Raw genomic sequence first — 21638 nt, forward strand, 5'->3', positions numbered from 1 at the left:
GTTTTGGTAGATAGTGAATATATGGAAATGCTTTGGATTGGCAATCTTTTATTTAAATAGAACTAATGCAACAGACGTGTAGCAATGCTCTCTATTTACCACAAAAACATCAATGATGAGTACTTTCAACAACCACGTCCATGACAATATTTACGAGATAAAATGGGCAAAAGATTGAATAGGATTCAACACCATTGATTAGCAGTAGCAACTATATATGCTTACCTGGAATACTGCTGACACTTTCGTAGATCTTGATCAAATCATTCTGGCCATCCACTATAATATCTGCAATAAGATATGCAATATTTCCCTTGGAGTCACAAATTTGTTTCTCAATATTGAATTCGGAAAGAATCCGATTGATTTGCTAAGTACAATGGAAATAGTCAGTAACAAAGGTAAACCATGCACTGCATGGCTATCAAGTACAGTCAAACAAATGGGTTATACCTTGAGGACACCAGGCACGTTATGGTGGCAATTGATCACTCTGATGGTAGAAGATCCAGCAGCAGAAAGACGAATATCAACTTCAGGAAAATTCACAGCTCCGAGAGTAGATCCAGTATTGATAAAGCGCGCCAGAGCTGAGCCGACTTCACTTCCAATAGAAAACTGAGCTTCTTCAGTTGATCCTCCAATATGAGGAGTAAGCAGTGTATTTGGACAACCCATCAGCTCCGAGCTGAAATTCTTTCCATTGGTGAATGGTTCTACCGGATACACATCCTTTAAAATGTAATAGCGGTCGAATTAGAGATGCCATGAACGAATATAAATGGATACAAGGTAGCCTTTTCAATAGCCAACTCACCACGGCTGCTCCAGCCAAATGGCCCGACATCAATGCAGTTTTTAAAGCAGGGATGTCCACTACGGTTCCACGACTTGCATTAATCAGATAGGTGCCCTTGCGCATTTGATTCAGCTCTTGCTCGCCAATCATATTTCGCGTTTCATCAGTCTCTGGGACATGAAGAGTTACAAAATCAGCAGTGTTAAGTAGCTCTTTTAAAGTAGAAACTGGCTTTGCAGTACCAAGAGGCATAATCTGAAGAATATCATAGAATATAATCGACATTCCTAACGAGTCTGCCAATACGGATAACTGGCTACCAATGTGGCCATAACCAACGATACCGAGCACCTTTCCTCGGATTTCCTTGCAACCCAAGGATGTCTATCAAGAGATGAAAAGGTGGCTTAGTATAACGGTTATGCACGACATTCTTCAAATTCATCACAAGTTGCTTGAACAGACAAAATTTAATACTTTGTTCCAAACGCCGTTATGCAATTCAGTATTACGATCTCCCAGTTGACGTGAAAGAGCAATGATCTCGGCAATGGCCATTTCAGCTGAGTTTCAATCAGACGATACACATTTTTCATTTGATGTTAAAAGATATGATGCATTTTTTAAAGAAACGATCGGCAAGCACTTACCAACACTGCGACTATTACTAAAAGGCGAGTTGAAAACAGTAATCTAAAGAATCAAGTATTGGATTAAACAAATGATTTCAATAACCAAGAATACTGATTGTTTCAAATACATATTAAAATGCATGACAGTTTGTAGATATGCTAGTTTGCGCAACCACTTACACCGTGCGATGCAGCATATTCCAGATCCACCTGGTTGGTGCCAATACAAAAACACCCAATAGCCATTAGTTTTTTAGCTTCTTTGAGAACACTGGCAGTGAGTTGCGTCTTGCTCCTGTGATTGAGACGTGAATCATTCATTAAATCAGACCAACTATATCTGTGTAGCCATTTGTCAGTTTTGCATGTTTGTAAACACACCTGATTCCAATGGCATGAACATCCTTGATCTTTTCTTTAAGAATATCTTCAGAAAGTGCTTTAGCATGAGTCTCAACCTATAGCATGTTTAGATGAGAATGGGTGTGCCATTAGACTATTTCAATACTTGTATAGATCAGATTAAATGTTCTCGACTGTTGTATTAGGTTTACCTGATACCCAGCATTGGAGAGAATCTTGACACCGGTTTGGTTTACACCTAGTAATGAGTTGATAAATACACGAAACAATAAGCTGGTAATTAATCAAGATGCACCCAAACAAAAGAATGCCACGATGAATGGCTTTATTACAGGCAACAGTCACTGTTCATAAAGACCATGCGTTTCACTAAACAAGGTCGTATATCAGTATGGCACGCATCCCTCCCTAGTCATTCAATAAAAACTCGCTTTATAAAAAAAAAGTGTTGATCATGAACCAGTGATTAAAAGTATTCATATACTAGAAGAATAAATGGTCAATACATCTATATTTAATAGACCACATTTCATCCCTTGCTCTATTAATCTTGATTTGAACAGTTGTAGTAAACCATAGCCAACACTATACTTATTACACAATACACATAGGATACCTTCAAGTAGCAACACCTTTATGTCACCCGTATTAAATGGCTGTAATGCATAAGCAAGACTAGACCTCTTTGCCAGTCTAGTAGGAGTAGATTGATTCGACTGCGATTCCGACATCAAATATCCAATTAGAAATATGTTGGGAAAGCTTCAAAGCTTCATCTTTACAACCGCATTCACGTAAAGTGGATCACCAAATAAGGGTGTCAAAGCACATGATAAACAGTCATGAAGCAATATCTAAATTTACTGAATCGTGTTGTTTTGAACTCCAAAGTTGACTGGCTTCTCTCGTTTGTATAAAACTCGATGATGTTCGCATCACAGCTCCAGTGCATCCCAGACTTGTTCAATCTCAACCCTTCTTTCATCAGAATCAAATATTATGATGTTGGGTGATCGACATAAATAGCTGCATTCATGAATTAGGTGAACATATCTGTGATGTTAGGACACAACAAATTGGAGTTTAGAGTTTGAAAACAGTCAAATTCAATATTTGGATTAAAATGAATCTGCTGATTGTACAATGTATGACTGCCAAAAGTAGAGAAATGAATCACTTGATTGTGTGCATATGATGGACATTGTGCTTGAAAGAATTGATGTCTACAACTCAACTTCAATAGGAAAGCACAACAAATCTAACCATGTGCATTCCAAAGCAATCACTGCAAGATAAATTCAGATGCTCCATTCTACATGAATACAGCCGTAAATGATTAAACTAGTCAAATATCGCCCAGCGCAATCAGTACTAATCAAATACTTTGACAATTCGGTGTCGCAACTGCCGTCAAATCTCCTACAGATGATATTATATCCACTAAAAATCATACATATAGCTCAACTCTATCTGCCCACAACCATAAAAATAGTAAAGTCGGATTGGAAAAAGACTGGCATTCAATTGATTTAAAGTTGAATAGCTGTTTATCTCAGACGACGAGCCTCGCGCTCAGACTCGAGAAGAGTAAGAATGTCTAGATAACATCATACATTAGATATTTATAATCAGAACCATTGCATACAGAGTTGGCAATTCAAGACACATACCATTCTCACGGACAGGGCCTTTGACATTACGGATGATGGATCGGTTGGTATCATCCATGAACTCAACACGGACCTGAGTGACACCACCACTATAATTACGAAATCATGACATTTAGTAAGCCCAACTGTATTGAACCAGGCATGCAAGCTCCAGCAAACATAGATTGCTAGTTCCAAAATGTCTTACCGGGAGCCAGTACGGCCGAGAACTTTGACAACCTTTGCAAGTTTGGGAGCGGCGGCCTTGGTGTCCTATTGATTAAAAGGTCCAGTTTGCAACAGTCAGTTAAATGAACCATCAATCAGTATATGCGCATAAATAGCCAGTTCATTTCCATCCAGTCAGCATTAGATCAATGACAGGAAATATCAGACGATACTATTTTACTAGAACCATCAAGTTGGATTGTCCACAGTGTTCGGATTTGAAATCGATTGGCATAGGTTCCAATCGAATCACTCCAATCATCAAATTGAAACAGGGCCAATACAAAATAATCCAGTAGTGTATAAGCTGTATGCCCAAGTTCACTGTCAAGCATCGATCTACAACCACAAAGGCTGTGAATGATGCATCGTTCCAAGTGAAGTGAATGCATGCATAGCGGCCCTAGTACTTTCAATACATGTGTGTGATGCCATAGACATGGATGGATGCATGTACACTCAATAGCCGATGCCAATTACCATTATTCAACGATTTGTATGTGTCGTAAACTCTATATGAGCGATTCTTTCCATGTGTTTTGTGGACTGAAAGTGCGAGTTGTATGGTCACGTGATATTGAGTGAATCCATCTTACTTGGATGCTAACTTGCAGCTGTAGGCACGTAAAATGCAACACTTGTATTTATCTTGCAGTGATTGTCTCTTGGTTTGGAATAAATAGAAATCAACTATTCAATCTGTCTTTATATTAGAAATCGACCTCAATTGGCATTCTCGATTTTTCAAAACACAACGTTTTATAATGCACACAATCAGACTCACCATTTCTCCATCTTTGGCATGGTCATGCATTGTACAATCACCAAGTTTGGCTTGACTGTCTTGGTGTTGTCAATACAACTCTTGTTGTGTCCTAAATCTTGCGGATACGTTCGCGTTCTAATTCAAGACTGCATCTCAGAAATGAATATTGTTTCCATGACAATCACTCAATGTTTGATTTATAGGAAATGAGAGCTGAGAATTAAGCAAGAATAGATATAAAGAGCACTGGATGATACTGTTTTAGACGAGTTAATCAGATAACTTTGCACAAATAAAACAGCATCATTCAGTGGTTATTGTCGGTCTGTGGACCAGGACCAGGTATTTTTGTTTGAATAGATAGCACTGCAATATGCACTGCAATATGCACATCAATTCAGCATGCAACTGCAGTTTATACGCGTATACAAAGTACTCTAATACTAAAGTAATGAGTATCGATTTATTCCATACTAATTGTTTTTCTTGCTGCCGGTAGTCAAAGGAGGAAGTTTGCCAAACTTTCGTAAAAGAATCTCATCGGCATTTTCAATGCCCCAAACATGAACCGCTAGATCAAGATACTCTTTCTCGCTTTCAAACATTTTAGCAATCTCTGCTGGCTGCTGCATCGGCTGAGGTGAACCCATTTGCATTTGCTGCATATCTTGCATGCCATCAGCAGCTAAAAGGCAGTTGGAAAAATTTGGATTAAAAACAAGTACCATCAAAATCACATTTGACAGTTTAAAACAACCAAAAATGGCAGTATACTATCGTCAAGTAGGCGTATACATACAATCAGCATCTCCAAGAATTAATGTATAAATACTACGCAAACCAAACAGATTCAAAAAATACCATGACAATGCAGATACCCAAGTGACATCCATATCACTAGTTTGAATATCCTTTTGAAGCATAGTTTTAAACCGCAATGTCAATGGAAATGGCAGACGAACTATTTATAAAGATTATTCAATACGTGAGTATAATGAACAAGACTGTCAAACTGAAGTTACAGATTGGTTAATGGGTCATCTACTCAGATAGTATAAAACGCTCGACTCACTCAATACAAATCCAGTAAAAAAAAAGGTGATCCAACTCATGATTAAGGTCTGTGGAACAATCATGGCCATGTTTTTTTTCATCATGTCCATCATAGGATCCATGGCACCAGGCTCTGTCATTGGGTTTTGAGGTGTGCCCTCAACCACAGGGGTTTTGAGATAGACTCCTTTTTCAAAAGCCTGGATCAGAAATGTCTTTCGAGATACAAAGGCAGAGAGTGGTAGATCTGCTGCACTGGGGGATCTAAGGAGTCGTGCACGCATAAGTGAAGCCCTATACTCCATTGATAAAGCATGATGCTGTTAGTACATCTAGATTCTGAACTGCTGGAAAGAGTCTTGAAATGTTCATGGTGATTGCAATGGCGACTTGAATGAATGCTAGACCATATGCACTTACGACTCTCTGAGCTGCTTAAGATTGGCCTTTGGAGTACTTTGAAGCAGATAAGTAGCATGGTGTCTGAGCACACCAACCAGCACCATAACTACCATGATGGGCAAGAGCACCCAGTTGCGGATGGCTGGATCCAGATAGATTGCCTGTCTATGTGCAAGATATTTAAAAGTCACTAAACAAGTTGAACCCAATATCCATACACTTGGCACAAGTTCAGTCACAAACCTATCCACTGCTGTCAATGTCATTTGTTGGGCAAACTTTGATCAAATTTCTCAAGCCAGTTTATTCCAAAGATAAATACAAGTGTTTCATTTTACGTGAATATGGCCGAGAATAAAATGTTGTATTGAAATTGTCTTGGCAAGACACTGTTTTAATCCATCAATATCCAGATCAGTTGCTCCGTAGTAAACTATTATTAACACAGATATCGAGTTCTAAATAAGAGTAGCTTTGAATGCACCCAAAGTCTGTATAAATCCTAAATCCAATGCGTTATACCTTGTATGACAACATTGACAATCAGCGCAATTAGCCCTACTTTAATAGATTACATTGAAAGTATAGACTCAGCAATCTGGGCAACAATATATAGCATTGCAATAGTATACTATTTTTAATGTACATAAGGGTATGCCTCATGCCATCTATCAAGCCACTAGTAGAAAGCAAGTCAAAATCTTACCCCATCATCATCATCGACATTAATGGTGCATGATAAAAGCGATCGTATCAAAGCCTCTACTGAAAAAGAACTGACTTCAAGTGATTCTGATAAAGATGCACCAGTCTATTGTAAACGAGAATTCGACTTAGTATTATATTAAAAGACTCGATAGTAATGAGTAGATCAAGTTTTTTGCAATTGATTTGTTCAGCTTACTATTGTCGATGTAGGAGTATTTCGAGGCAATTCAAATGGCAATCCTGTGGAAGAAAAGTTCAGACCACTCATTGGGCTAAAGCATGTAGGCATTGACAGAATTGCAGCACATACGCCAGCATTTCCCATTACTTGAGCAAGTGTACTAGTGTGAGTAGATGGCTTAGCAAGACTAACGGCAGAACGAGTCGAAGCCATCCGCAGAGTTGACAAATGCGAGACTACGGTGCAGTTAGATCGCACAGACAGACTTCTCAGCAATGTTGGTGTGCACATTATCGACTGATTATCAAGCGAATTATAGAAACTGAAATCACTTGTACAGATGCCAGCGATTCAGACAAGCAGTCAAAAAAAGTTGAAATTCGACTTGCCCAATTTTTTTAATTTTTACAATCATGGCACAACCAGAAATTAGTGCTTCTGCAACACCATCTACCGGAGTGGATGGAAGAAAGATCCAAGCGGTCTTTTTTTCAAGACAGTCCAAGTATGCCGTTACTGACACTCCGATCCTTGTGCCAACTTCGCTCAAACGATACGGACTTTCGGAAATTATTGGTCACTTGCTTAATCTGGGTATGTTGACAATAAACTTGTCTTGAACGGATTGATGCAGTTTTAAAAACAATTGCCATCAATTGCTTTTAAAAACTCTTATGATCCATCATGCACTGTATAGAATTTTACAGTCCTTATTCAACCGATATTTCTTTGCGTTCTACACAACTATCCGAATGAATATTTAGAAACACCCGTACCATTCGATTTTATCATTAATGGTCAATTCATCAAGTCTTCTTTGCAGCATACCATTGATTCGCATTCATTGTCAACGGTATGTTAAATTGTTGTAATCGAAACTTTATTTGGATATCTTTGGCATTGTTTCAAAAACATTTGGCAAGTGTACTGAGTTTCAATCTCTTTATTTTAATAGGAAAACGTTTTACGGATTGAGTTTGTTGAAGCAAGTCTTCCACCCAAGAATACTGCAATTCTCCAACAGGACGATTGGATTTCCTGCATCAAGATTCATCCCACTAGGTGCAATGTATTGCTTGGTGTTGAAACAATCAACTGCTTCTACTACTGACACTGAATATATTTTTGATTCAAGACCGTTCATTTTGACTGGTTCATTTGATAATCGTACTCGTGTTTGGACTAAATCTGGGGAGTGCATCCAAACCTTGTCTGCGCATACTGCACCTATAAAGTCGGTAGATTGGGCTTATATTTCCTCTACATCCGATACGTATATTTTGTCTGCAAGTCAAGACCAGACGATTTCTGCATTCCACGTATGCTACGATTTGAAGTTCAATATTGACGAGTTTTTGCAAATGATATTCTAAAACATAGCATGCTTATTTGCTAATATATATAGATATCTGAAGATGGAGGAGAGGCTAGCTTGTCGTATCAATGCAAAGATCATCGTGGCTCTGTAGAATCCATTGTCGTTAGCAATGATGCAGCATTTGTGAGCCATTTTAACGTTTTTACACTTGACTGTGCTATATTTGTGGCTAGACTTGTATTTTAAATCATTTGTTATTCTAACCCAACTCTAGTTTGCAACTGGATCTTGGGATCAAACCATTCGAATTTGGAACACTGATCCAGAAGATGTAGAAGAGGTCGAGGTTGAAAAATCATCAAAAAAACGGCAAAAGCTTTCCCAGAAGCGCAACATCAAGGTAGACTGTCATTATGCAAATCATGTTGATGCATGATTTTCTATTTGTTGTTGACTGTCAATATTCGATCATTTTATTATTTTAGACGTCTGATACTGTTTTAGAAGGACACGCTGCAGCTGTTACTTGCGTTGCTTTTGGGTCTGATTCAAACAACACCACTATATTCAGTGGTAGTTTAGATCATTCTGTTCGTGTGTGGGATATTGAATCTCAGTCAAATACATCAACCATGGCAAGTAGATTTGTATTTTTATGTTGAATCCGCCACATACGAACTGATGTTGACCAACAATTTTGCGGGATTTGGTACTTTATGGAATTAATTTATCATGACAGAACTGTGAAAAGTCTGTCAATTGCCTTGCATTTTCCAAAGAGTCTGGATTGATTGTGACTGGACACTCTGATAATCTTGTGCGTTTATGGGATCCTCGTTCTAAAGGTATACATCTATTAACCTTTTAATTAGATTGCCACTTTGTTGTGTAGCAATTAGTGGTTTATATCCTAATACAACTCTGACATTTATGTAGATGGTCTGGTCGTAAAAATGAAATTTTCCTCGCACACCAACTGGGTATCCTGCGTTGCTTGGTCACCCACGTCTACGTTTAATCTTGCAAGCGGGTCATACGATTCAACAGTCAAAGTATGGGACGTACGTAGCTCCAGTGCCGTGTATTCCCTAGCCGGAGCTGAGCCTGATTGCAAAGTATTTGGTCTTGATTGGTCAGGAGATCTTATATGCAGTGGTGGTGAAGATACAAAGATTCATACATTTTATCGCAATTAAAACGTGATAACGAAACGTTCAAGATGGCTGCGATGGAGTGATTTTGATGTAGCAAATAAAAATGAATTTTAGTTTGAGACTATTGTCACGTGCACAAACTAGTGTTTGAATTGACATTGAAATTTTGGCAGTTTTTGTCAGGATTGTTTTTCAACATCTTTTGTCGAAATAGCAATGGCAGCAGCAGATGACGAAACACAGTCTGTTGAACAGGCGGTCGAAGAGCAGGTCACAGCATTTGATGATATAGATTCAATGACTGTCAAACATCCTCTGCAGAGTGCGTGGACTTTGTGGTTCGACAGTCCCAACAAAAAGTCAAGTGTAAAGGAATGGAGCTCCAATTTAAAAGAAATCATTTCGTTTGATACCGTTGAAGACTTTTGGGGGTCAGTTACTACTTTCTGTTGCTGTTGAATATTGGGTCAGTGTGTGGGAATGAATCCTATGCTTGCTTGACCATGGCACTTTAAATGTCCAGTTATCGTAGATCCTTGCATTTGCTTTAGGAAGTGCAAGAATGACATACTAGTATTCATGGCAATGGATAGAATTGTGTTTGGAATAACGATGAACTTACTGCGATCCTATATCACGATCTCATCAATAGCTTTGCTTGGCTGTAGTCGATTCTTTTGTTGTATACTTACCAAATTACTATTGATTTGACAGAGTGATTAACAATGTCATTGGAGCATTGGATATTCCACTGGCGGGCAACTATCATTTGTTTAGAAAGGGGATTGAACCTGCGTGGGAAGATAAAGCCAATTCCAAAGGCGGAAAATGGTCGTTTGCCATTACAAAGCAAAGAAGAGTACAAGATCTGGACAAGTTCTGGCTGAATACGGTCAGTATATTGATTGTATCGACTGACTGCGACTTTAATTGATTTGAATGGCATTGTTAATCAATTGATGGTTGACTAATCTAATTGGATAAATGGTGTTTTAATATTCAGATGATGGCTGTTATTGGCGAGCAATTCACATACTCTGATGAAATTACTGGAATCGTTGTATCTAACCGTAGAGCACACGATCGTATTTCCGTCTGGACACGGGATGCTGAAGATCGAGAAAAGTGCTTGAAGATTGGGTATGCTTATACGATTGTTTATTGGCGCTGATGTCGTTGCTATGCACGTATTTTCAATGCATTAATGGTTTCAATTGTGATTAGTGAGGAGCTGAAAAAGTTTTTGCCTACTACCGAGATCATCAGCTATCTAAGTCACTCTGACCCTCAAAAGAAAAAATCTAGGTTTGTATCAATGCTTTGGAGATGCCTTTTGATTGGCATTTAATAGTTTAATGGCTTTTAATATTAATGCGTTTATTTTAACTATATTAGCAGTTTCAATAGCGATAAATACACCATTTAGCTGAATTATGTGACTATCCATTTATGAATAAAGAATTGGCCATCTTTACTTTATTGTTTGACCTGCGATGCTGTCTATTCAATAAGAATATGCAAGAGATATGGAATAAACGTTAAAGTTTTGGAGTCAAGAACGAGTGATTGCTGGTCCATACATTTTATGGCTGACCTGGCAGTGAAGCCAATGCAATCTTGAAGACTTGAATGCCTGGTGATTTGATACTCAATGCAGCCGAGGTCGGGATTAGATCAGCTTTCCTTTCCTTTTCTTTTATAACATTCCGTTAAAACTGGCTTTGTACATCAACTACCAGAGGATTGAGGATTGTTCTGTTAAAAGTTTCCTACTATTCTGCCATGTCGGGTATCTCACATCTTCTTGTATCGCTTAATGTGATGACAGGTATTCTGGTCTCGTTGGCAGCGCTAACCATTGCATCGCTTGTGCTGCTCTCTCCAAAGCCTCGTATAGCAACTGCTCTTGAGCGTCAATTCATAGACCAATCTACAAAGACTTTGAAACCATTTCCATCCTTTGAGGGCTCTTCTAAAGAGTCTTCATCTACTCCTATTCACTTGTCCGTCATAGTGCCTGCTTATCAGGAACAGGATCGTTTGCCCACCATGATCCAGGAAGCAGTTCAAGTGCTGGATTCTCGACAGGATGCAGATCATTTCTCATATGAAATTATTATAGTGGATGATGGAAGCAAAGACAAGACTACAGAGATTGCATTAGGTCTTTCCAAGACGCATGCCGAGAAGTATGCCAAAAATCCTCAACGAAATGCTACGCGAGAGATTCGTGTCATGACACTTGAAAGGAATCGAGGCAAAGGTGGTGCTGTTACCCAGGTGAGCATAAAGCTTTGTATAGTTGATTTTGTCACTGTATCTATCTGTTCATCTAGTTGTAGGTATTTACTATTGAAACCACATACCAACTGCTTTAGGGTATTCTTGGGTGTCGAGGTGATTTCATTCTGTTTGCAGATGCTGATGGTGCAAGTAAATTTGAAGATCTTGCCAAACTGGAAAAGGAATTGGCTGCTAATAAAACAAAGTCGCTTGGTATTGCCATTGGATCTCGTGCGCATATGGTTGACTCGGAATCTGTTGTCAAGGTTGGATACCATTGTCAAGAGTCGAGTTTATTCTCTGCTGTATATACTTTATGATTTTCAATTTAACTCATTTTTCTACACTACTGAAACCCTATCGATATGCATTAGCGATCATTTATTCGTAATTTTTTAATGCGGGGATTTCATTTGGTTGTGTACATTCTTGGAATTCAAAGCATCAAAGATACTCAATGTGGATTCAAACTCTTCACTCGCCAGGCAGCACAACTGATTTTCCCTTGCATGCATGTCGAAGGGTGGATTTTTGATATTGAGATTTTAGTTATTGCTGAAAAACTCTGTATACCTGTTACTGAGGTTCCTATTGATTGGCATGAAGTAGATGGTAGTAAAATGTCACTGCTCCGTGATTCGATCGAGATGTTGGTGCAGCTTCTTATGATCCGTCTTAATTACTTTTTTGGATTATGGACCATCAAAAAGCAATCTCGTAAATAAATCCTTTTGCATCTTATAACTAGATGTCTCGATTATTCTTGTTTCTGATGAATTTGTTTGTAATCATCAATCACTGTTGTGTCGTGTATTACATCAACTGCTCATCCAAGCAAACTTTATAAATACAATCCATTCAAACATGAAATAGCTGAATCAGCACTTTATTCCACTGTAAGATTCTTGTCAATTGTGATTTTCGATATACAACAAGACCAACAGTATAAATCAAAATCAAGCTTTTTCAAACAAACACATGCCATCGTACATTTTGGCTCCAAGTTCAGATGCAATTTGTGGATTCTTGAACACTGCAATCTTGAGCGAATCCACAGTAAACTTGGCAAAATAGTTGGTGTGAATTGCTCGACCCATTCCTTCAATCACAACCAAATCGGCATCCGCAGCAAAAGAAGATAGATCTTTGCTTACACGCATGAGGTCAAGACATGGTGAGCAGCTACCTGTTCCAAAAACTTGAATTCTCCCTGTCGTCCACGCATCCCGTATAATAGGATCAATTCGGCTGATTTTGATAACAAGGGCTTCCAGTTCTGTAGCCTATACAATATATAGATTCATTAAATATCAACACTACCTGTACCAGATACTACAATAACTAGACCCCTTGAAAACGATAAACCTGAATCATTTCAAACATACCGTAATGTCATTGACAGCAGGATGGGTGTTTGCACCAAGAATAACAACGGTTCCCTTGGACACTAAATACCTAGCAAATGGAATAATACCAAACACAATATCTGCACCAGAGTTGTCCACAAAAATAATAGCCTTTTCATATCCATTAGCGCTTTCTACTTTTTTTTTGAACTCTGTATAATTGTTCAATCTGGCTGGGCGAGCGACTCGATCCTTGGTATTTAAATCACCAAAAACGAAAAAGTCAACAAACCAAAAATACCAAAATGGTTTTAAATAAATAGTGTATCAGTAAAATACCTTGGCAGCTTTAAAGTCTAGTTCGCCGCGTTCAAGCATCTCTTGAATGGCGATTGCACCCCTATGCGACCATATAATAGCATAAAACAACTCAACACCAATCCTTTTTAAAATTGAACCCTACTGTCAAAAATTTACCAATCAAACATGTTCCCTAGAATGGTTTCAAATATAGTTAATTTGATGACTTTATAGACTCGACTAAATAAAACCATAATCACACCTGCAAGTATATTATCTAAGATAACATCTAAACGCTGATTCTCTGGTAATGAATCTGTTTTAGCAAGAAGTATGGGTAGTCCTTCAAGTGCAGCGTTGTTTTCATTCTGCTTGATACCATGGAAAATGTCAGAAAAGCCCATTTCGCGCAAGCATTGTTCGCGTAGATTTAAAAGACTAGTCAAGAAAAGTAAGCGATACACTCGAATCTAGTCTCGATGAAATGGGAGCAAACGTAGACATTGGCCATGCTTATTAAACTTACCTACGAACAGTCAACACTCCGTAAGCATTAGGTTCTTTACGCAGCAATTTTAAATGCTCACGGTACATTTTTACAAATGTTTTTGCTCGACCCGAAACAGCTTCTTTGGACTGAACATCCCACTTGAGAGCGATATCCACAAGATGCTCAAGATTGATATCCACTATATCGATCCAATAAGACTGCAGCTTGAGTTCGTGAAGGTTTGATGTATCTGGAACATAGGCTATTGGATCGGCAAGCAAAGGAAATTGACAAAGATCTGATGGATATTCCTCGAGTGCGCCAAAGGCACTCAAACTAGAGCCCGAAATTTTCTGAATCTGACTAAAGTTTTCTGTAAAAGAAGAAAGTTTTGTTTTGCTGGGAGTATGGCGAAGAAATGCACCAACAGCCCCAAGATAACCTTCATGTCTTAAAAAAAGAGCTTTGATCTTGCCCTTGGACCAGAACGAAATGGCATAACTAATACAGCATACAGAAGGATTTATAAGGCACTACTATATTAACCATCAATCACCAGTCAATAATATAATTAAAATATACCTGAGAGTGTTCATTGTGATGGGATGACCTCGAATGAAAAAGCCACTAAAGTAGATTCTAAATGCATCTCAACACACATCAGCGAATCACAATGTTTTAGTGGTATGATGAAAATTTCTACCAGTTGATCTACCTTTGGATTCCATGGGATTGAGCATTAAGATATGCGATTTGCCCAACATTGTTGCTAGCACATTAACAAGAAGCAAATCAACATGAAAGCTTCACAAATAGATTCAAAAAATTGCCAGTTATAACCATTTAACAGTAAAACAGTAATTTACCTGACAAGGTATAGCAAAGAAATTGCAATATCTTCCTCTTTAAACTTTCCTTTTCTTTCTTCGGCAGGCGTTTTAAACACCTTTCCAAAAGAAGACGCGATAGTTGTTCCTTTTAGTCCGATTTTAGAGTAATCGCTATGCAAGTCAACATTTATATATCGAGCCTTTCAGTATAATAAGCATGGCCTAGTACCAAAATGGAAACTACCATCTTGGCTGTTCAAACAAATATACAACTTACCCTCCATAAATATCGCCAACAAGCATGTCCACATTTTTGTTATCACCCTTTTTTGACATTTCTAATAACATGTCAATTTGGATTACAATGATGTGGATACAATACCAAGATATGTGATATTACCAAGCATTTTGTCGTAGTCTTTAGCTTCGGTTAAAAGGGAAAGAAGACCCCATAGCGTTCCTCCACCAAGCGATGTACCTGTAGTATAAAACGAGCAGATTCTATGATTAAAATATGGCCAATTGTACTCGATCCATTGCACTGAAATAAACCAAAGTAGCTCACCACTGATTCGCTCATACGATTCTTCGCTTGTAACTTTAATGATGGAAACACCCGATCCAATGTTTACCAAAAGGTAAGGAAATAGTTCACTGGCACGATGGTTATCAAATTGGATAGGCTCAGGGCGACGTTCATCGTATGTGAACACCTCGTACGCAATTTGACGAACAAGAAAGTTGAGCCCGGTGATTAAACTATTGAAAACAATAGCAAATATTGGTATATAAATACTGTACAAAACAAACTTGTACTATAAATGGGAATCTGAAGAGTATACCATTCCATTTCGTCTTCCTTTTGAATCTGGATTCCGAATTTAGTTAAAAACAAATCTATTATATATAGCCAAAGTTAGGAAATCCACAATGATGGCCATAATAAAAGCAGCAGTGCAATCAAATTCCATGACAATAACGACGGATACCCTCATATTTATGAGCACCACCGCCTGTAGCTATTAGAATTGAACGGAAACAAGTAGATTAGCCTTTTATGATCAAAAAGTATATAAACCAGATATACATGACAGACAAGAGTGCATCAAAAAACCTTGAATGACTCGACTATGAACAGGACATTCATTCAAGAGAGTGTCGATAAAATCAATGCATTGATCAATATGAACCGTCTCGAACTTGCAAAAGTTCAAACGACCACCAACAGTGTCTTTTGACTTTGAGAACCAAACGACTTTAGCCAGACTGCCGCCTATATCAACGGCGATCTGGGTCACAGACTCTTCCTGGTGAGGGAAAACAATTCCACTGGTTTCATGCAATGAGTCGCCATCACCACCACTTCCATCTGCTGAGATGGAAGCGCCTTGAGTATTCAACAAGTGTTGAAAGTCGAGTGAATGCGATGCAGATGGCTGGTTCCTGTCAGCCATGGCAGTAATTCAATGGCCAAAGAAACTGTTAATCTGCCAAAAATCAGTTTTCCAAAAAACTCGAATCTGGCAGTTTGATATCTTGAATCTGCAGTTTGACATATATTCAAGTTCTTTGAAAGTACATAAAACTCATGTTATCTGTAGAAAAAGTAGTTGCTGATCATTCACTGCAGACAATGCACAAAACTTGTGCTGCATTCTCTCATTTTGACAGCAGTGTGAGTAACTGTTCAAGTCCGACTCGAACCATGACTTGCTTGACATTGTCACTAACCATTTGATACTCGGTTTGAATACCATTTCGTATGGCTGGCCAGTCTTGTCATTCACTTTCTGCTCTTTCCAATAATATTGGTTCGAATGTGTCCGATTCAATGTCTGCGTCAACCATCTTGACTGGTCATAGAGAGTCATGGCTACGCATTGCTGCTGACGCTGCTTCATCTCTGTTGGAGTTTCAACAGTTGGAGTTATTGCTGGTGGACTCTGTACGGAAATCACATCATACTGGTCTTTTTCGAAGCAGTAGCACTGGCTCTGCTGCAGATCATGTTGCTTCTACAAACACCTCACCTGCTCGCCCTTCTAAACTACAGTCTACTTCTACTCTCCAAAAATTTCTAGACGACTCTATGGTACTGGTGAGTGTATATTTATTGCTTCGAGTTAGCTCACTATATACCCACATATTGCCATTACCACTAATTCACTAGACATGTTCATCTTCTCAAAACAAGTCTTCACATGCTACGTCATCATTCAAACAGGAAGACCAATATGGTTAGTATTGGTGCAACCTTTGGTTACAATCGGATTGGAGTATTTGGAGTGACTGCTAGCTTTTATATTACAAAATAGCCGCGACTAATGCTTGTTGGTAAACCATATTTCAGATGGCAGAGAATCTCAGTACGAAGATCAAGTGCATTTGTCCAACTACACTCAAAGTGAGAGTTGTGATGATGATACAATTGATTGGAGCGACGGAAAGGTTCCTGACGAAACACATGAAGTGTCTGAAAGGAGTCTAAATTCTGACCTCGCACACGAGCCACTAGTCATTCAATCTACACTACTAAAAAAACTCTTTCCCGCCATGAACTCATCTATAAAGCAAACACCGTTGCAACACACTTCTCAAGCTTCCAACCCTACATTAACAGAAAACCAGCAACTCAAGAAAAAACTCGAGGTAGGTCTTAAAACATGATTATATCTCAACGACTGTTCAGACATAATACGAACATGCTGGCTCAATTACTTGCAATGCAATCTATATAGAATTTGGAACGTGATATCAAAATACGTGACCAAACCAACAAGAGTTTGACACAGGAAAATCGTAACCTTCAAATTAAGTTGAACGAAAAAAATTTGAACAAGGTTTGACTTTGATATTCTCCATCAGCTATTCAGACCTTTGATTTTCTGATTGTTTTAAAATATGTAGAATGAATTTGAGCAATACAGGCTAGAGCAGATACGCATTATCAATGCCAAGCATGAAGAAAATATGCGTACGTTTAGAAAAGAGCGTTTGCTCTGGGAGCGAAACAAGAAAGCAACTGAGATTCTTCCTAACAAAAGGTACTATATGTTGAATATACCATTTTTAAACTGTGACTCACCATGTATGCTCCTATGCCACTGAATGACATATTATGATAGAGAGCGTCAGGAAATAGACGCACTAAAGGCACAATTAACTGAACAACTGAAAGTATGGAAAGATAAAGAGATGCGATTGCTGCAAACACAGGATCGATTAAATCGCAAGGTGGGCGAACTTACCCGTCGCAACACGGAGTTGCTAGAGGAAGTCAAGACTCTGGAACAGGAACGAGCCAATTTTATACCTCACTTGACTAATCAGTCTCACAGAACTCTTTTAGATTCAACTCACTCTACAATCAAATCTGTTTCTGCTCAGCCAAATCCTAATTCTACAACACAAATTCCACTTCGGACTACTAAATCCACATTAATCAAAAGTGACATGCCGCAATCATCCATGCGATACAAACCTGTTTCTTCATCTGGAAATACAAATACCAAAGCTGTTCCTAGAGCACTATTGAAGCCATCCGCCACACCTGTTCATCCGTCAATTGATGCTTTGAATCGACTGGAAAAAACTTTGGGGTTGCCTAAATGTAACGAGGTTAGACAAACTGCGGTTACATTCTGTAAACATAAACCACCATCTTTTTACCGAGTTTCATACCAATTAACAAAATTCGTGTGATAATCTATTTCTGTTAGGAGCGATCATTCCCAGAAGGAAAACGCGATCGACTTTATGAAGGAGGTACTCGACTCGTGTGGCATATCAATGGTACCATGAAGCAGACACGAACAAATGGACTTGAGGTTGTTTATTTTTCAAATGGAGATTATAAAACGGTAATAGGATGGATTCAATCGTTTTTGAATATACTATTTGGAAGACTTTTTGACTGATCAATTTACTCAACAACTGGCATCGAAACCATGTAGATGCATCCCGATGGACATCTTGTATATTGGTATAACGAGCCAAGGACGCTACACACCACACAGCCAGATGGTGCAGAGATTTTACAGTTTGATAGTGGTCAGATTGAGAAACGATACTTGGACGGTACTCAACAAATTATTTTTCCAGATCAAACCATAAAATACATTTTTGCATCACAAGAGGTAAACGTACTTTAATGAGCTGCAATACCTTGCATGACAAACATGAAATCTAATACAATACACACCTCACTGATGTTTATAGGAAGAAGTTGTGTTTCCAGATGGAAAGATTCAACACACGGATGCGCAAGGAGTGCGCACTATTTATTACCCGAATGGCACAAATGAGCTACTATCTAATGACAGTAGAGCCAAGTACTATATAGATGGAGCGATAAGCATTGGTTGCCCCGACTCTACAGATACTCTTGCGTACTAGGCCTGTATCTGGGATATGTTTTATATAAGCTTAAACTATAAAGTAGTGGCGATCAACCACACATTCACGATTCTATATTTAAAGAGTCAATCTATATCACTAGTTGAATTATACAAGCTAATAGACTGGTATCTTTATAAGCTGCAGTAAAATTTGATGAAACTTCAATTGCCATGAAAACATAAACGTTGTACTTTTCCAACTGTCAGGACCAACCGTTTTTAGTATGATCCTATCTGCTCCAGTACAGAGCCATTTGGTAAAAGTATACCATACCCTTTCTACTATGCTGGGCTGCACTACTGTAGATTCATCATTGGTAGTATATATAGGGCACCGAATGATACCAGTTTTTATTCATTCACAAGTCTAAATTTATAGTGACACCACATTGCTTTCCTTCCAGACAAAAAATGTCTGGCCATAATACACCGATTTCAACAGCTCACTCCTTTCTCTCACTGAATACTCCAAGGGTGTCTGTGGAGGCAACAATCAATTCAGACTTACCAGGGCTCAAGACTCTGCTTGTCGAATACTTTTCTGGAGCAAGGTTGTTTGCCAAAATCCAAAGAACAGACACCGGAATCACTCAGGCAATAGTTCAGGGACATCCGAAGCAGTTTCCCTCTTCTCTTGAATACCTCAGAGAACTGCTAAAAATCAAATATGATGCTGCTATTGTTTGGAGCGAAGCGAGCGCTGTTTTCGAAGAAAGCCGATACAACTCGATCACTATTGAAGAAGCTTTACCAACTTTGGAAAGGGATCCATCCTCGGGAGAGTTTCTGGAAAAGGAACTTGACGAAATCTCTTTTGGTGGGTCTGCTGCTACTGAAGCTTTGAAGAAAGTTGTCAAGGAAACATTCGCTAGTATGGCAAATGCAACTACTGGTTTTGGCATTGCAAAAGGATGGATTCCCGCTGTCCCAGAAGAGCACATCATTGTCAAACGTGGAGACGAAGAATACGACTTGGAGGTTTCTACCATTTCTTCTCTCTCCGCATTGATTGAAGCAGTGCAGAAGAAATTCCCATTGGCTCTGAAAGTCAAGAAACTCTACCGCTTGTACGAAGGAACTCCAGTCGTTGTGACTGATGTGAAAGACCTGATTCAAGGATATTTGTATTATGTCCTGGCAGGTTTCGAAGAGTTTCCCAAGAAGCAGACCACCAAGTTCACAACAATCGAGGAGTTCTTTGACAAGTTGAAGATTCAACAAGAACTGGATGATGATGAAATTCAGCTTATCAAGGACTGTCTTGGAAAACAGAGAGTCAAATTCACCCAATTGATGGCCACTGGCGATCTGGCATTGACTGATGAGAAGCTCAAAGAAATTGGAATCTCTCAGTTGGGTTTAAGAACAGCAGTTCTATTAGTTATTAAAGGCAATCAATAAAATCCTTGATGTAAATTGAATTTACTTGATAACATTGCTTAATCGTTTTTATTCATATCCAACCCATCCAATACATAATTCAGTTTACTCACCAAATGCCACTCATCTCCCAACTGATTTTGTAGAGTAGTATTGCCTTTTCGGTCAATATTCTTATCCGATAATCTATGCAAACAATCTAGTATGCTATTTTTCATTGAGATTGACACTGCATATTGTGAATTGATCAAGACCTGGTCGAATGGCAAAAGTCTTGGTCTTATAGTGATTGGAAATATTACAACTGTAATTTTGTGGCTCTTACATTATTACAATTGTAATTCCGAGTTTACAATTGTAGTTTCCATTGTTTACTATAAATGTCAGCAGATTATATCCTGGATCAGAAGAGTTGCTGCTTTTAATGATGCTGATTTACAAGAAGAGCTCAATTTGATCAACAAGAATTCATTCAATGCATTCGCTAGGGCAATCAGTCGCACACGTCGTCCCGAACTGGACTCTCATATTCACAGAAATGGTGCGTATGAACCACATCCCCACGCAGATACAATCAATTTGTTGCTTTCTATTGGAGAGTCTACACTGTCTGCGATCAATTCAGAAACACCAGTGAGCCCTGTCCCTTACGCAGTCAGTCCCCATATGGATGTCAATGCCAGAATCAAGATCTTGACCTGACGAATAAACATATACACGTCAGAACTACTAAACAAGAATCGTGTAATGGGACCAATGCCGAGATATTTGCAAATCAGACAATTCATTGGGCAAGACCTGCTTGCTCTCAAAGGCTGCTTTCCAAATCAGGAGTTTGTTGATTACACTCGGCAAATGTTCAAATGGAATCACACAATGTGTCATTTGTGTCAGAATATTTAGAGCTTCGTGATTTGTTTTAATGATGGAATAGTATAAAGTATAAAGTAGAATATAATCTGTAACTGTTAGTAGTTATCAGAAGAGAACAAATCAGAAGTTCAAGAGGAAGTTGCACTTGAAATCAAAATCAACAGACTTAGTCTTTTCAAGAGTAGTGAAAAGGGTTTGATAAGGTAGTTGGACAGATGAAATAGTTTGAAGAGTTATTTATTGATAAGAGTAAGCATTCTAGCTTTTATAGTAGTTGATTGTTTGTGTCTTGTGATACGAACAATTAACACGTTTGATGATGAGAGGTTGTAAACGAGAGTTACAACCAATAGTGTTGATTTCTGGAGTTAGTAAATTTAATAATGGCATCGTCTACCCGTTTATAGAGAGCTCGAGTCCTAGAAATGAGTGTAATGGAGTTACTGTGCACATGGATTTTTGGTGATGAAAGGATTTAACTTGTGT

General features: G+C 38.5%; 9 protein-coding genes across 9 annotated transcripts; 5 read left to right on the forward strand and 4 right to left on the reverse strand.

Moving 5' to 3' along the window:
* Nucleotides 1-18: 18 nt before the first annotated feature.
* On the reverse strand, nucleotides 19-2527 carry BATDEDRAFT_89518 (uncharacterized protein; the record flags this gene model as incomplete). The annotated part of the gene is made up of 10 exons (XM_006680090.1): nucleotides 19-91; nucleotides 226-370; nucleotides 454-732; nucleotides 818-1183; nucleotides 1277-1362; nucleotides 1450-1492; nucleotides 1612-1726; nucleotides 1813-1889; nucleotides 1986-2032; nucleotides 2411-2527. 10 exons carry the CDS (start codon nucleotides 2523-2525, stop codon nucleotides 63-65), a joined length of 1302 nt encoding a protein of 433 aa, XP_006680153.1. The 3' UTR covers nucleotides 19-62.
* An 814-nt stretch (nucleotides 2528-3341) lies between these two features.
* BATDEDRAFT_12294 (uncharacterized protein) lies at nucleotides 3342-3695 on the reverse strand (the record flags this gene model as incomplete). The annotated part of the gene is made up of 3 exons (XM_006679727.1): nucleotides 3342-3391; nucleotides 3465-3553; nucleotides 3652-3695. Coding segments are annotated over 3 exons (183 nt in total), but the record flags the coding sequence as incomplete, so codon positions are not given.
* Nucleotides 3696-4910: 1215 nt separating this feature from the next.
* Nucleotides 4911-6158, reverse strand: BATDEDRAFT_25775 (uncharacterized protein; the record flags this gene model as incomplete). The annotated part of the gene is made up of 5 exons (XM_006679814.1): nucleotides 4911-5122; nucleotides 5237-5398; nucleotides 5510-5784; nucleotides 5911-6057; nucleotides 6136-6158. 5 exons carry the CDS (start codon nucleotides 6156-6158, stop codon nucleotides 4911-4913), a joined length of 819 nt encoding a protein of 272 aa, XP_006679877.1.
* Nucleotides 6159-7251: 1093 nt separating this feature from the next.
* BATDEDRAFT_2533 (uncharacterized protein) lies at nucleotides 7252-9190 on the forward strand (the record flags this gene model as incomplete). The annotated part of the gene is made up of 9 exons (XM_006679705.1): nucleotides 7252-7375; nucleotides 7546-7634; nucleotides 7737-7843; nucleotides 7917-8100; nucleotides 8187-8282; nucleotides 8374-8523; nucleotides 8585-8746; nucleotides 8851-8944; nucleotides 9036-9190. Coding segments are annotated over 9 exons (1161 nt in total), but the record flags the coding sequence as incomplete, so codon positions are not given.
* A 279-nt stretch (nucleotides 9191-9469) lies between these two features.
* BATDEDRAFT_25777 (uncharacterized protein) lies at nucleotides 9470-10679 on the forward strand (the record flags this gene model as incomplete). Its single annotated transcript, XM_006679815.1, has 5 exons — nucleotides 9470-9684; nucleotides 9968-10145; nucleotides 10257-10393; nucleotides 10478-10558; nucleotides 10649-10679. 5 exons carry the CDS (start codon nucleotides 9470-9472, stop codon nucleotides 10677-10679), a joined length of 642 nt encoding a protein of 213 aa, XP_006679878.1.
* A 548-nt stretch (nucleotides 10680-11227) lies between these two features.
* On the forward strand, nucleotides 11228-12234 carry BATDEDRAFT_4560 (dolichyl-phosphate beta-glucosyltransferase; the record flags this gene model as incomplete). The annotated part of the gene is made up of 3 exons (XM_006679709.1): nucleotides 11228-11533; nucleotides 11632-11802; nucleotides 11911-12234. Coding segments are annotated over 3 exons (801 nt in total), but the record flags the coding sequence as incomplete, so codon positions are not given.
* Nucleotides 12235-12395: 161 nt separating this feature from the next.
* Nucleotides 12396-15956, reverse strand: BATDEDRAFT_89522 (pantothenate kinase; the record flags this gene model as incomplete). Its single annotated transcript, XM_006680091.1, has 15 exons — nucleotides 12396-12819; nucleotides 12922-13134; nucleotides 13222-13282; nucleotides 13360-13375; nucleotides 13445-13620; nucleotides 13709-14173; nucleotides 14255-14311; nucleotides 14388-14441; nucleotides 14539-14673; nucleotides 14780-14840; nucleotides 14903-14980; nucleotides 15068-15261; nucleotides 15345-15399; nucleotides 15492-15521; nucleotides 15617-15956. 15 exons carry the CDS (start codon nucleotides 15954-15956, stop codon nucleotides 12493-12495), a joined length of 2262 nt encoding a protein of 753 aa, XP_006680154.1. The 3' UTR covers nucleotides 12396-12492.
* A 377-nt stretch (nucleotides 15957-16333) lies between these two features.
* On the forward strand, nucleotides 16334-18897 carry BATDEDRAFT_25780 (uncharacterized protein; the record flags this gene model as incomplete). Its single annotated transcript, XM_006679816.1, has 9 exons — nucleotides 16334-16600; nucleotides 16673-16739; nucleotides 16853-17151; nucleotides 17241-17342; nucleotides 17410-17546; nucleotides 17628-18120; nucleotides 18222-18362; nucleotides 18456-18638; nucleotides 18721-18897. 9 exons carry the CDS (start codon nucleotides 16334-16336, stop codon nucleotides 18895-18897), a joined length of 1866 nt encoding a protein of 621 aa, XP_006679879.1.
* A 413-nt stretch (nucleotides 18898-19310) lies between these two features.
* BATDEDRAFT_25781 (uncharacterized protein) lies at nucleotides 19311-20981 on the forward strand (the record flags this gene model as incomplete). Its single annotated transcript, XM_006679817.1, has 2 exons — nucleotides 19311-20256; nucleotides 20641-20981. 2 exons carry the CDS (start codon nucleotides 19311-19313, stop codon nucleotides 20979-20981), a joined length of 1287 nt encoding a protein of 428 aa, XP_006679880.1.
* Between the last annotated feature and the right edge of the window lie 657 nt (nucleotides 20982-21638).

The sequence above is a fragment of the Batrachochytrium dendrobatidis genome (assembly GCF_000203795.2).
Source record: "Batrachochytrium dendrobatidis JAM81 unplaced genomic scaffold BATDEscaffold_8, whole genome shotgun sequence".
Taxonomy (NCBI): domain Eukaryota; kingdom Fungi; phylum Chytridiomycota; class Chytridiomycetes; order Rhizophydiales; genus Batrachochytrium; species Batrachochytrium dendrobatidis.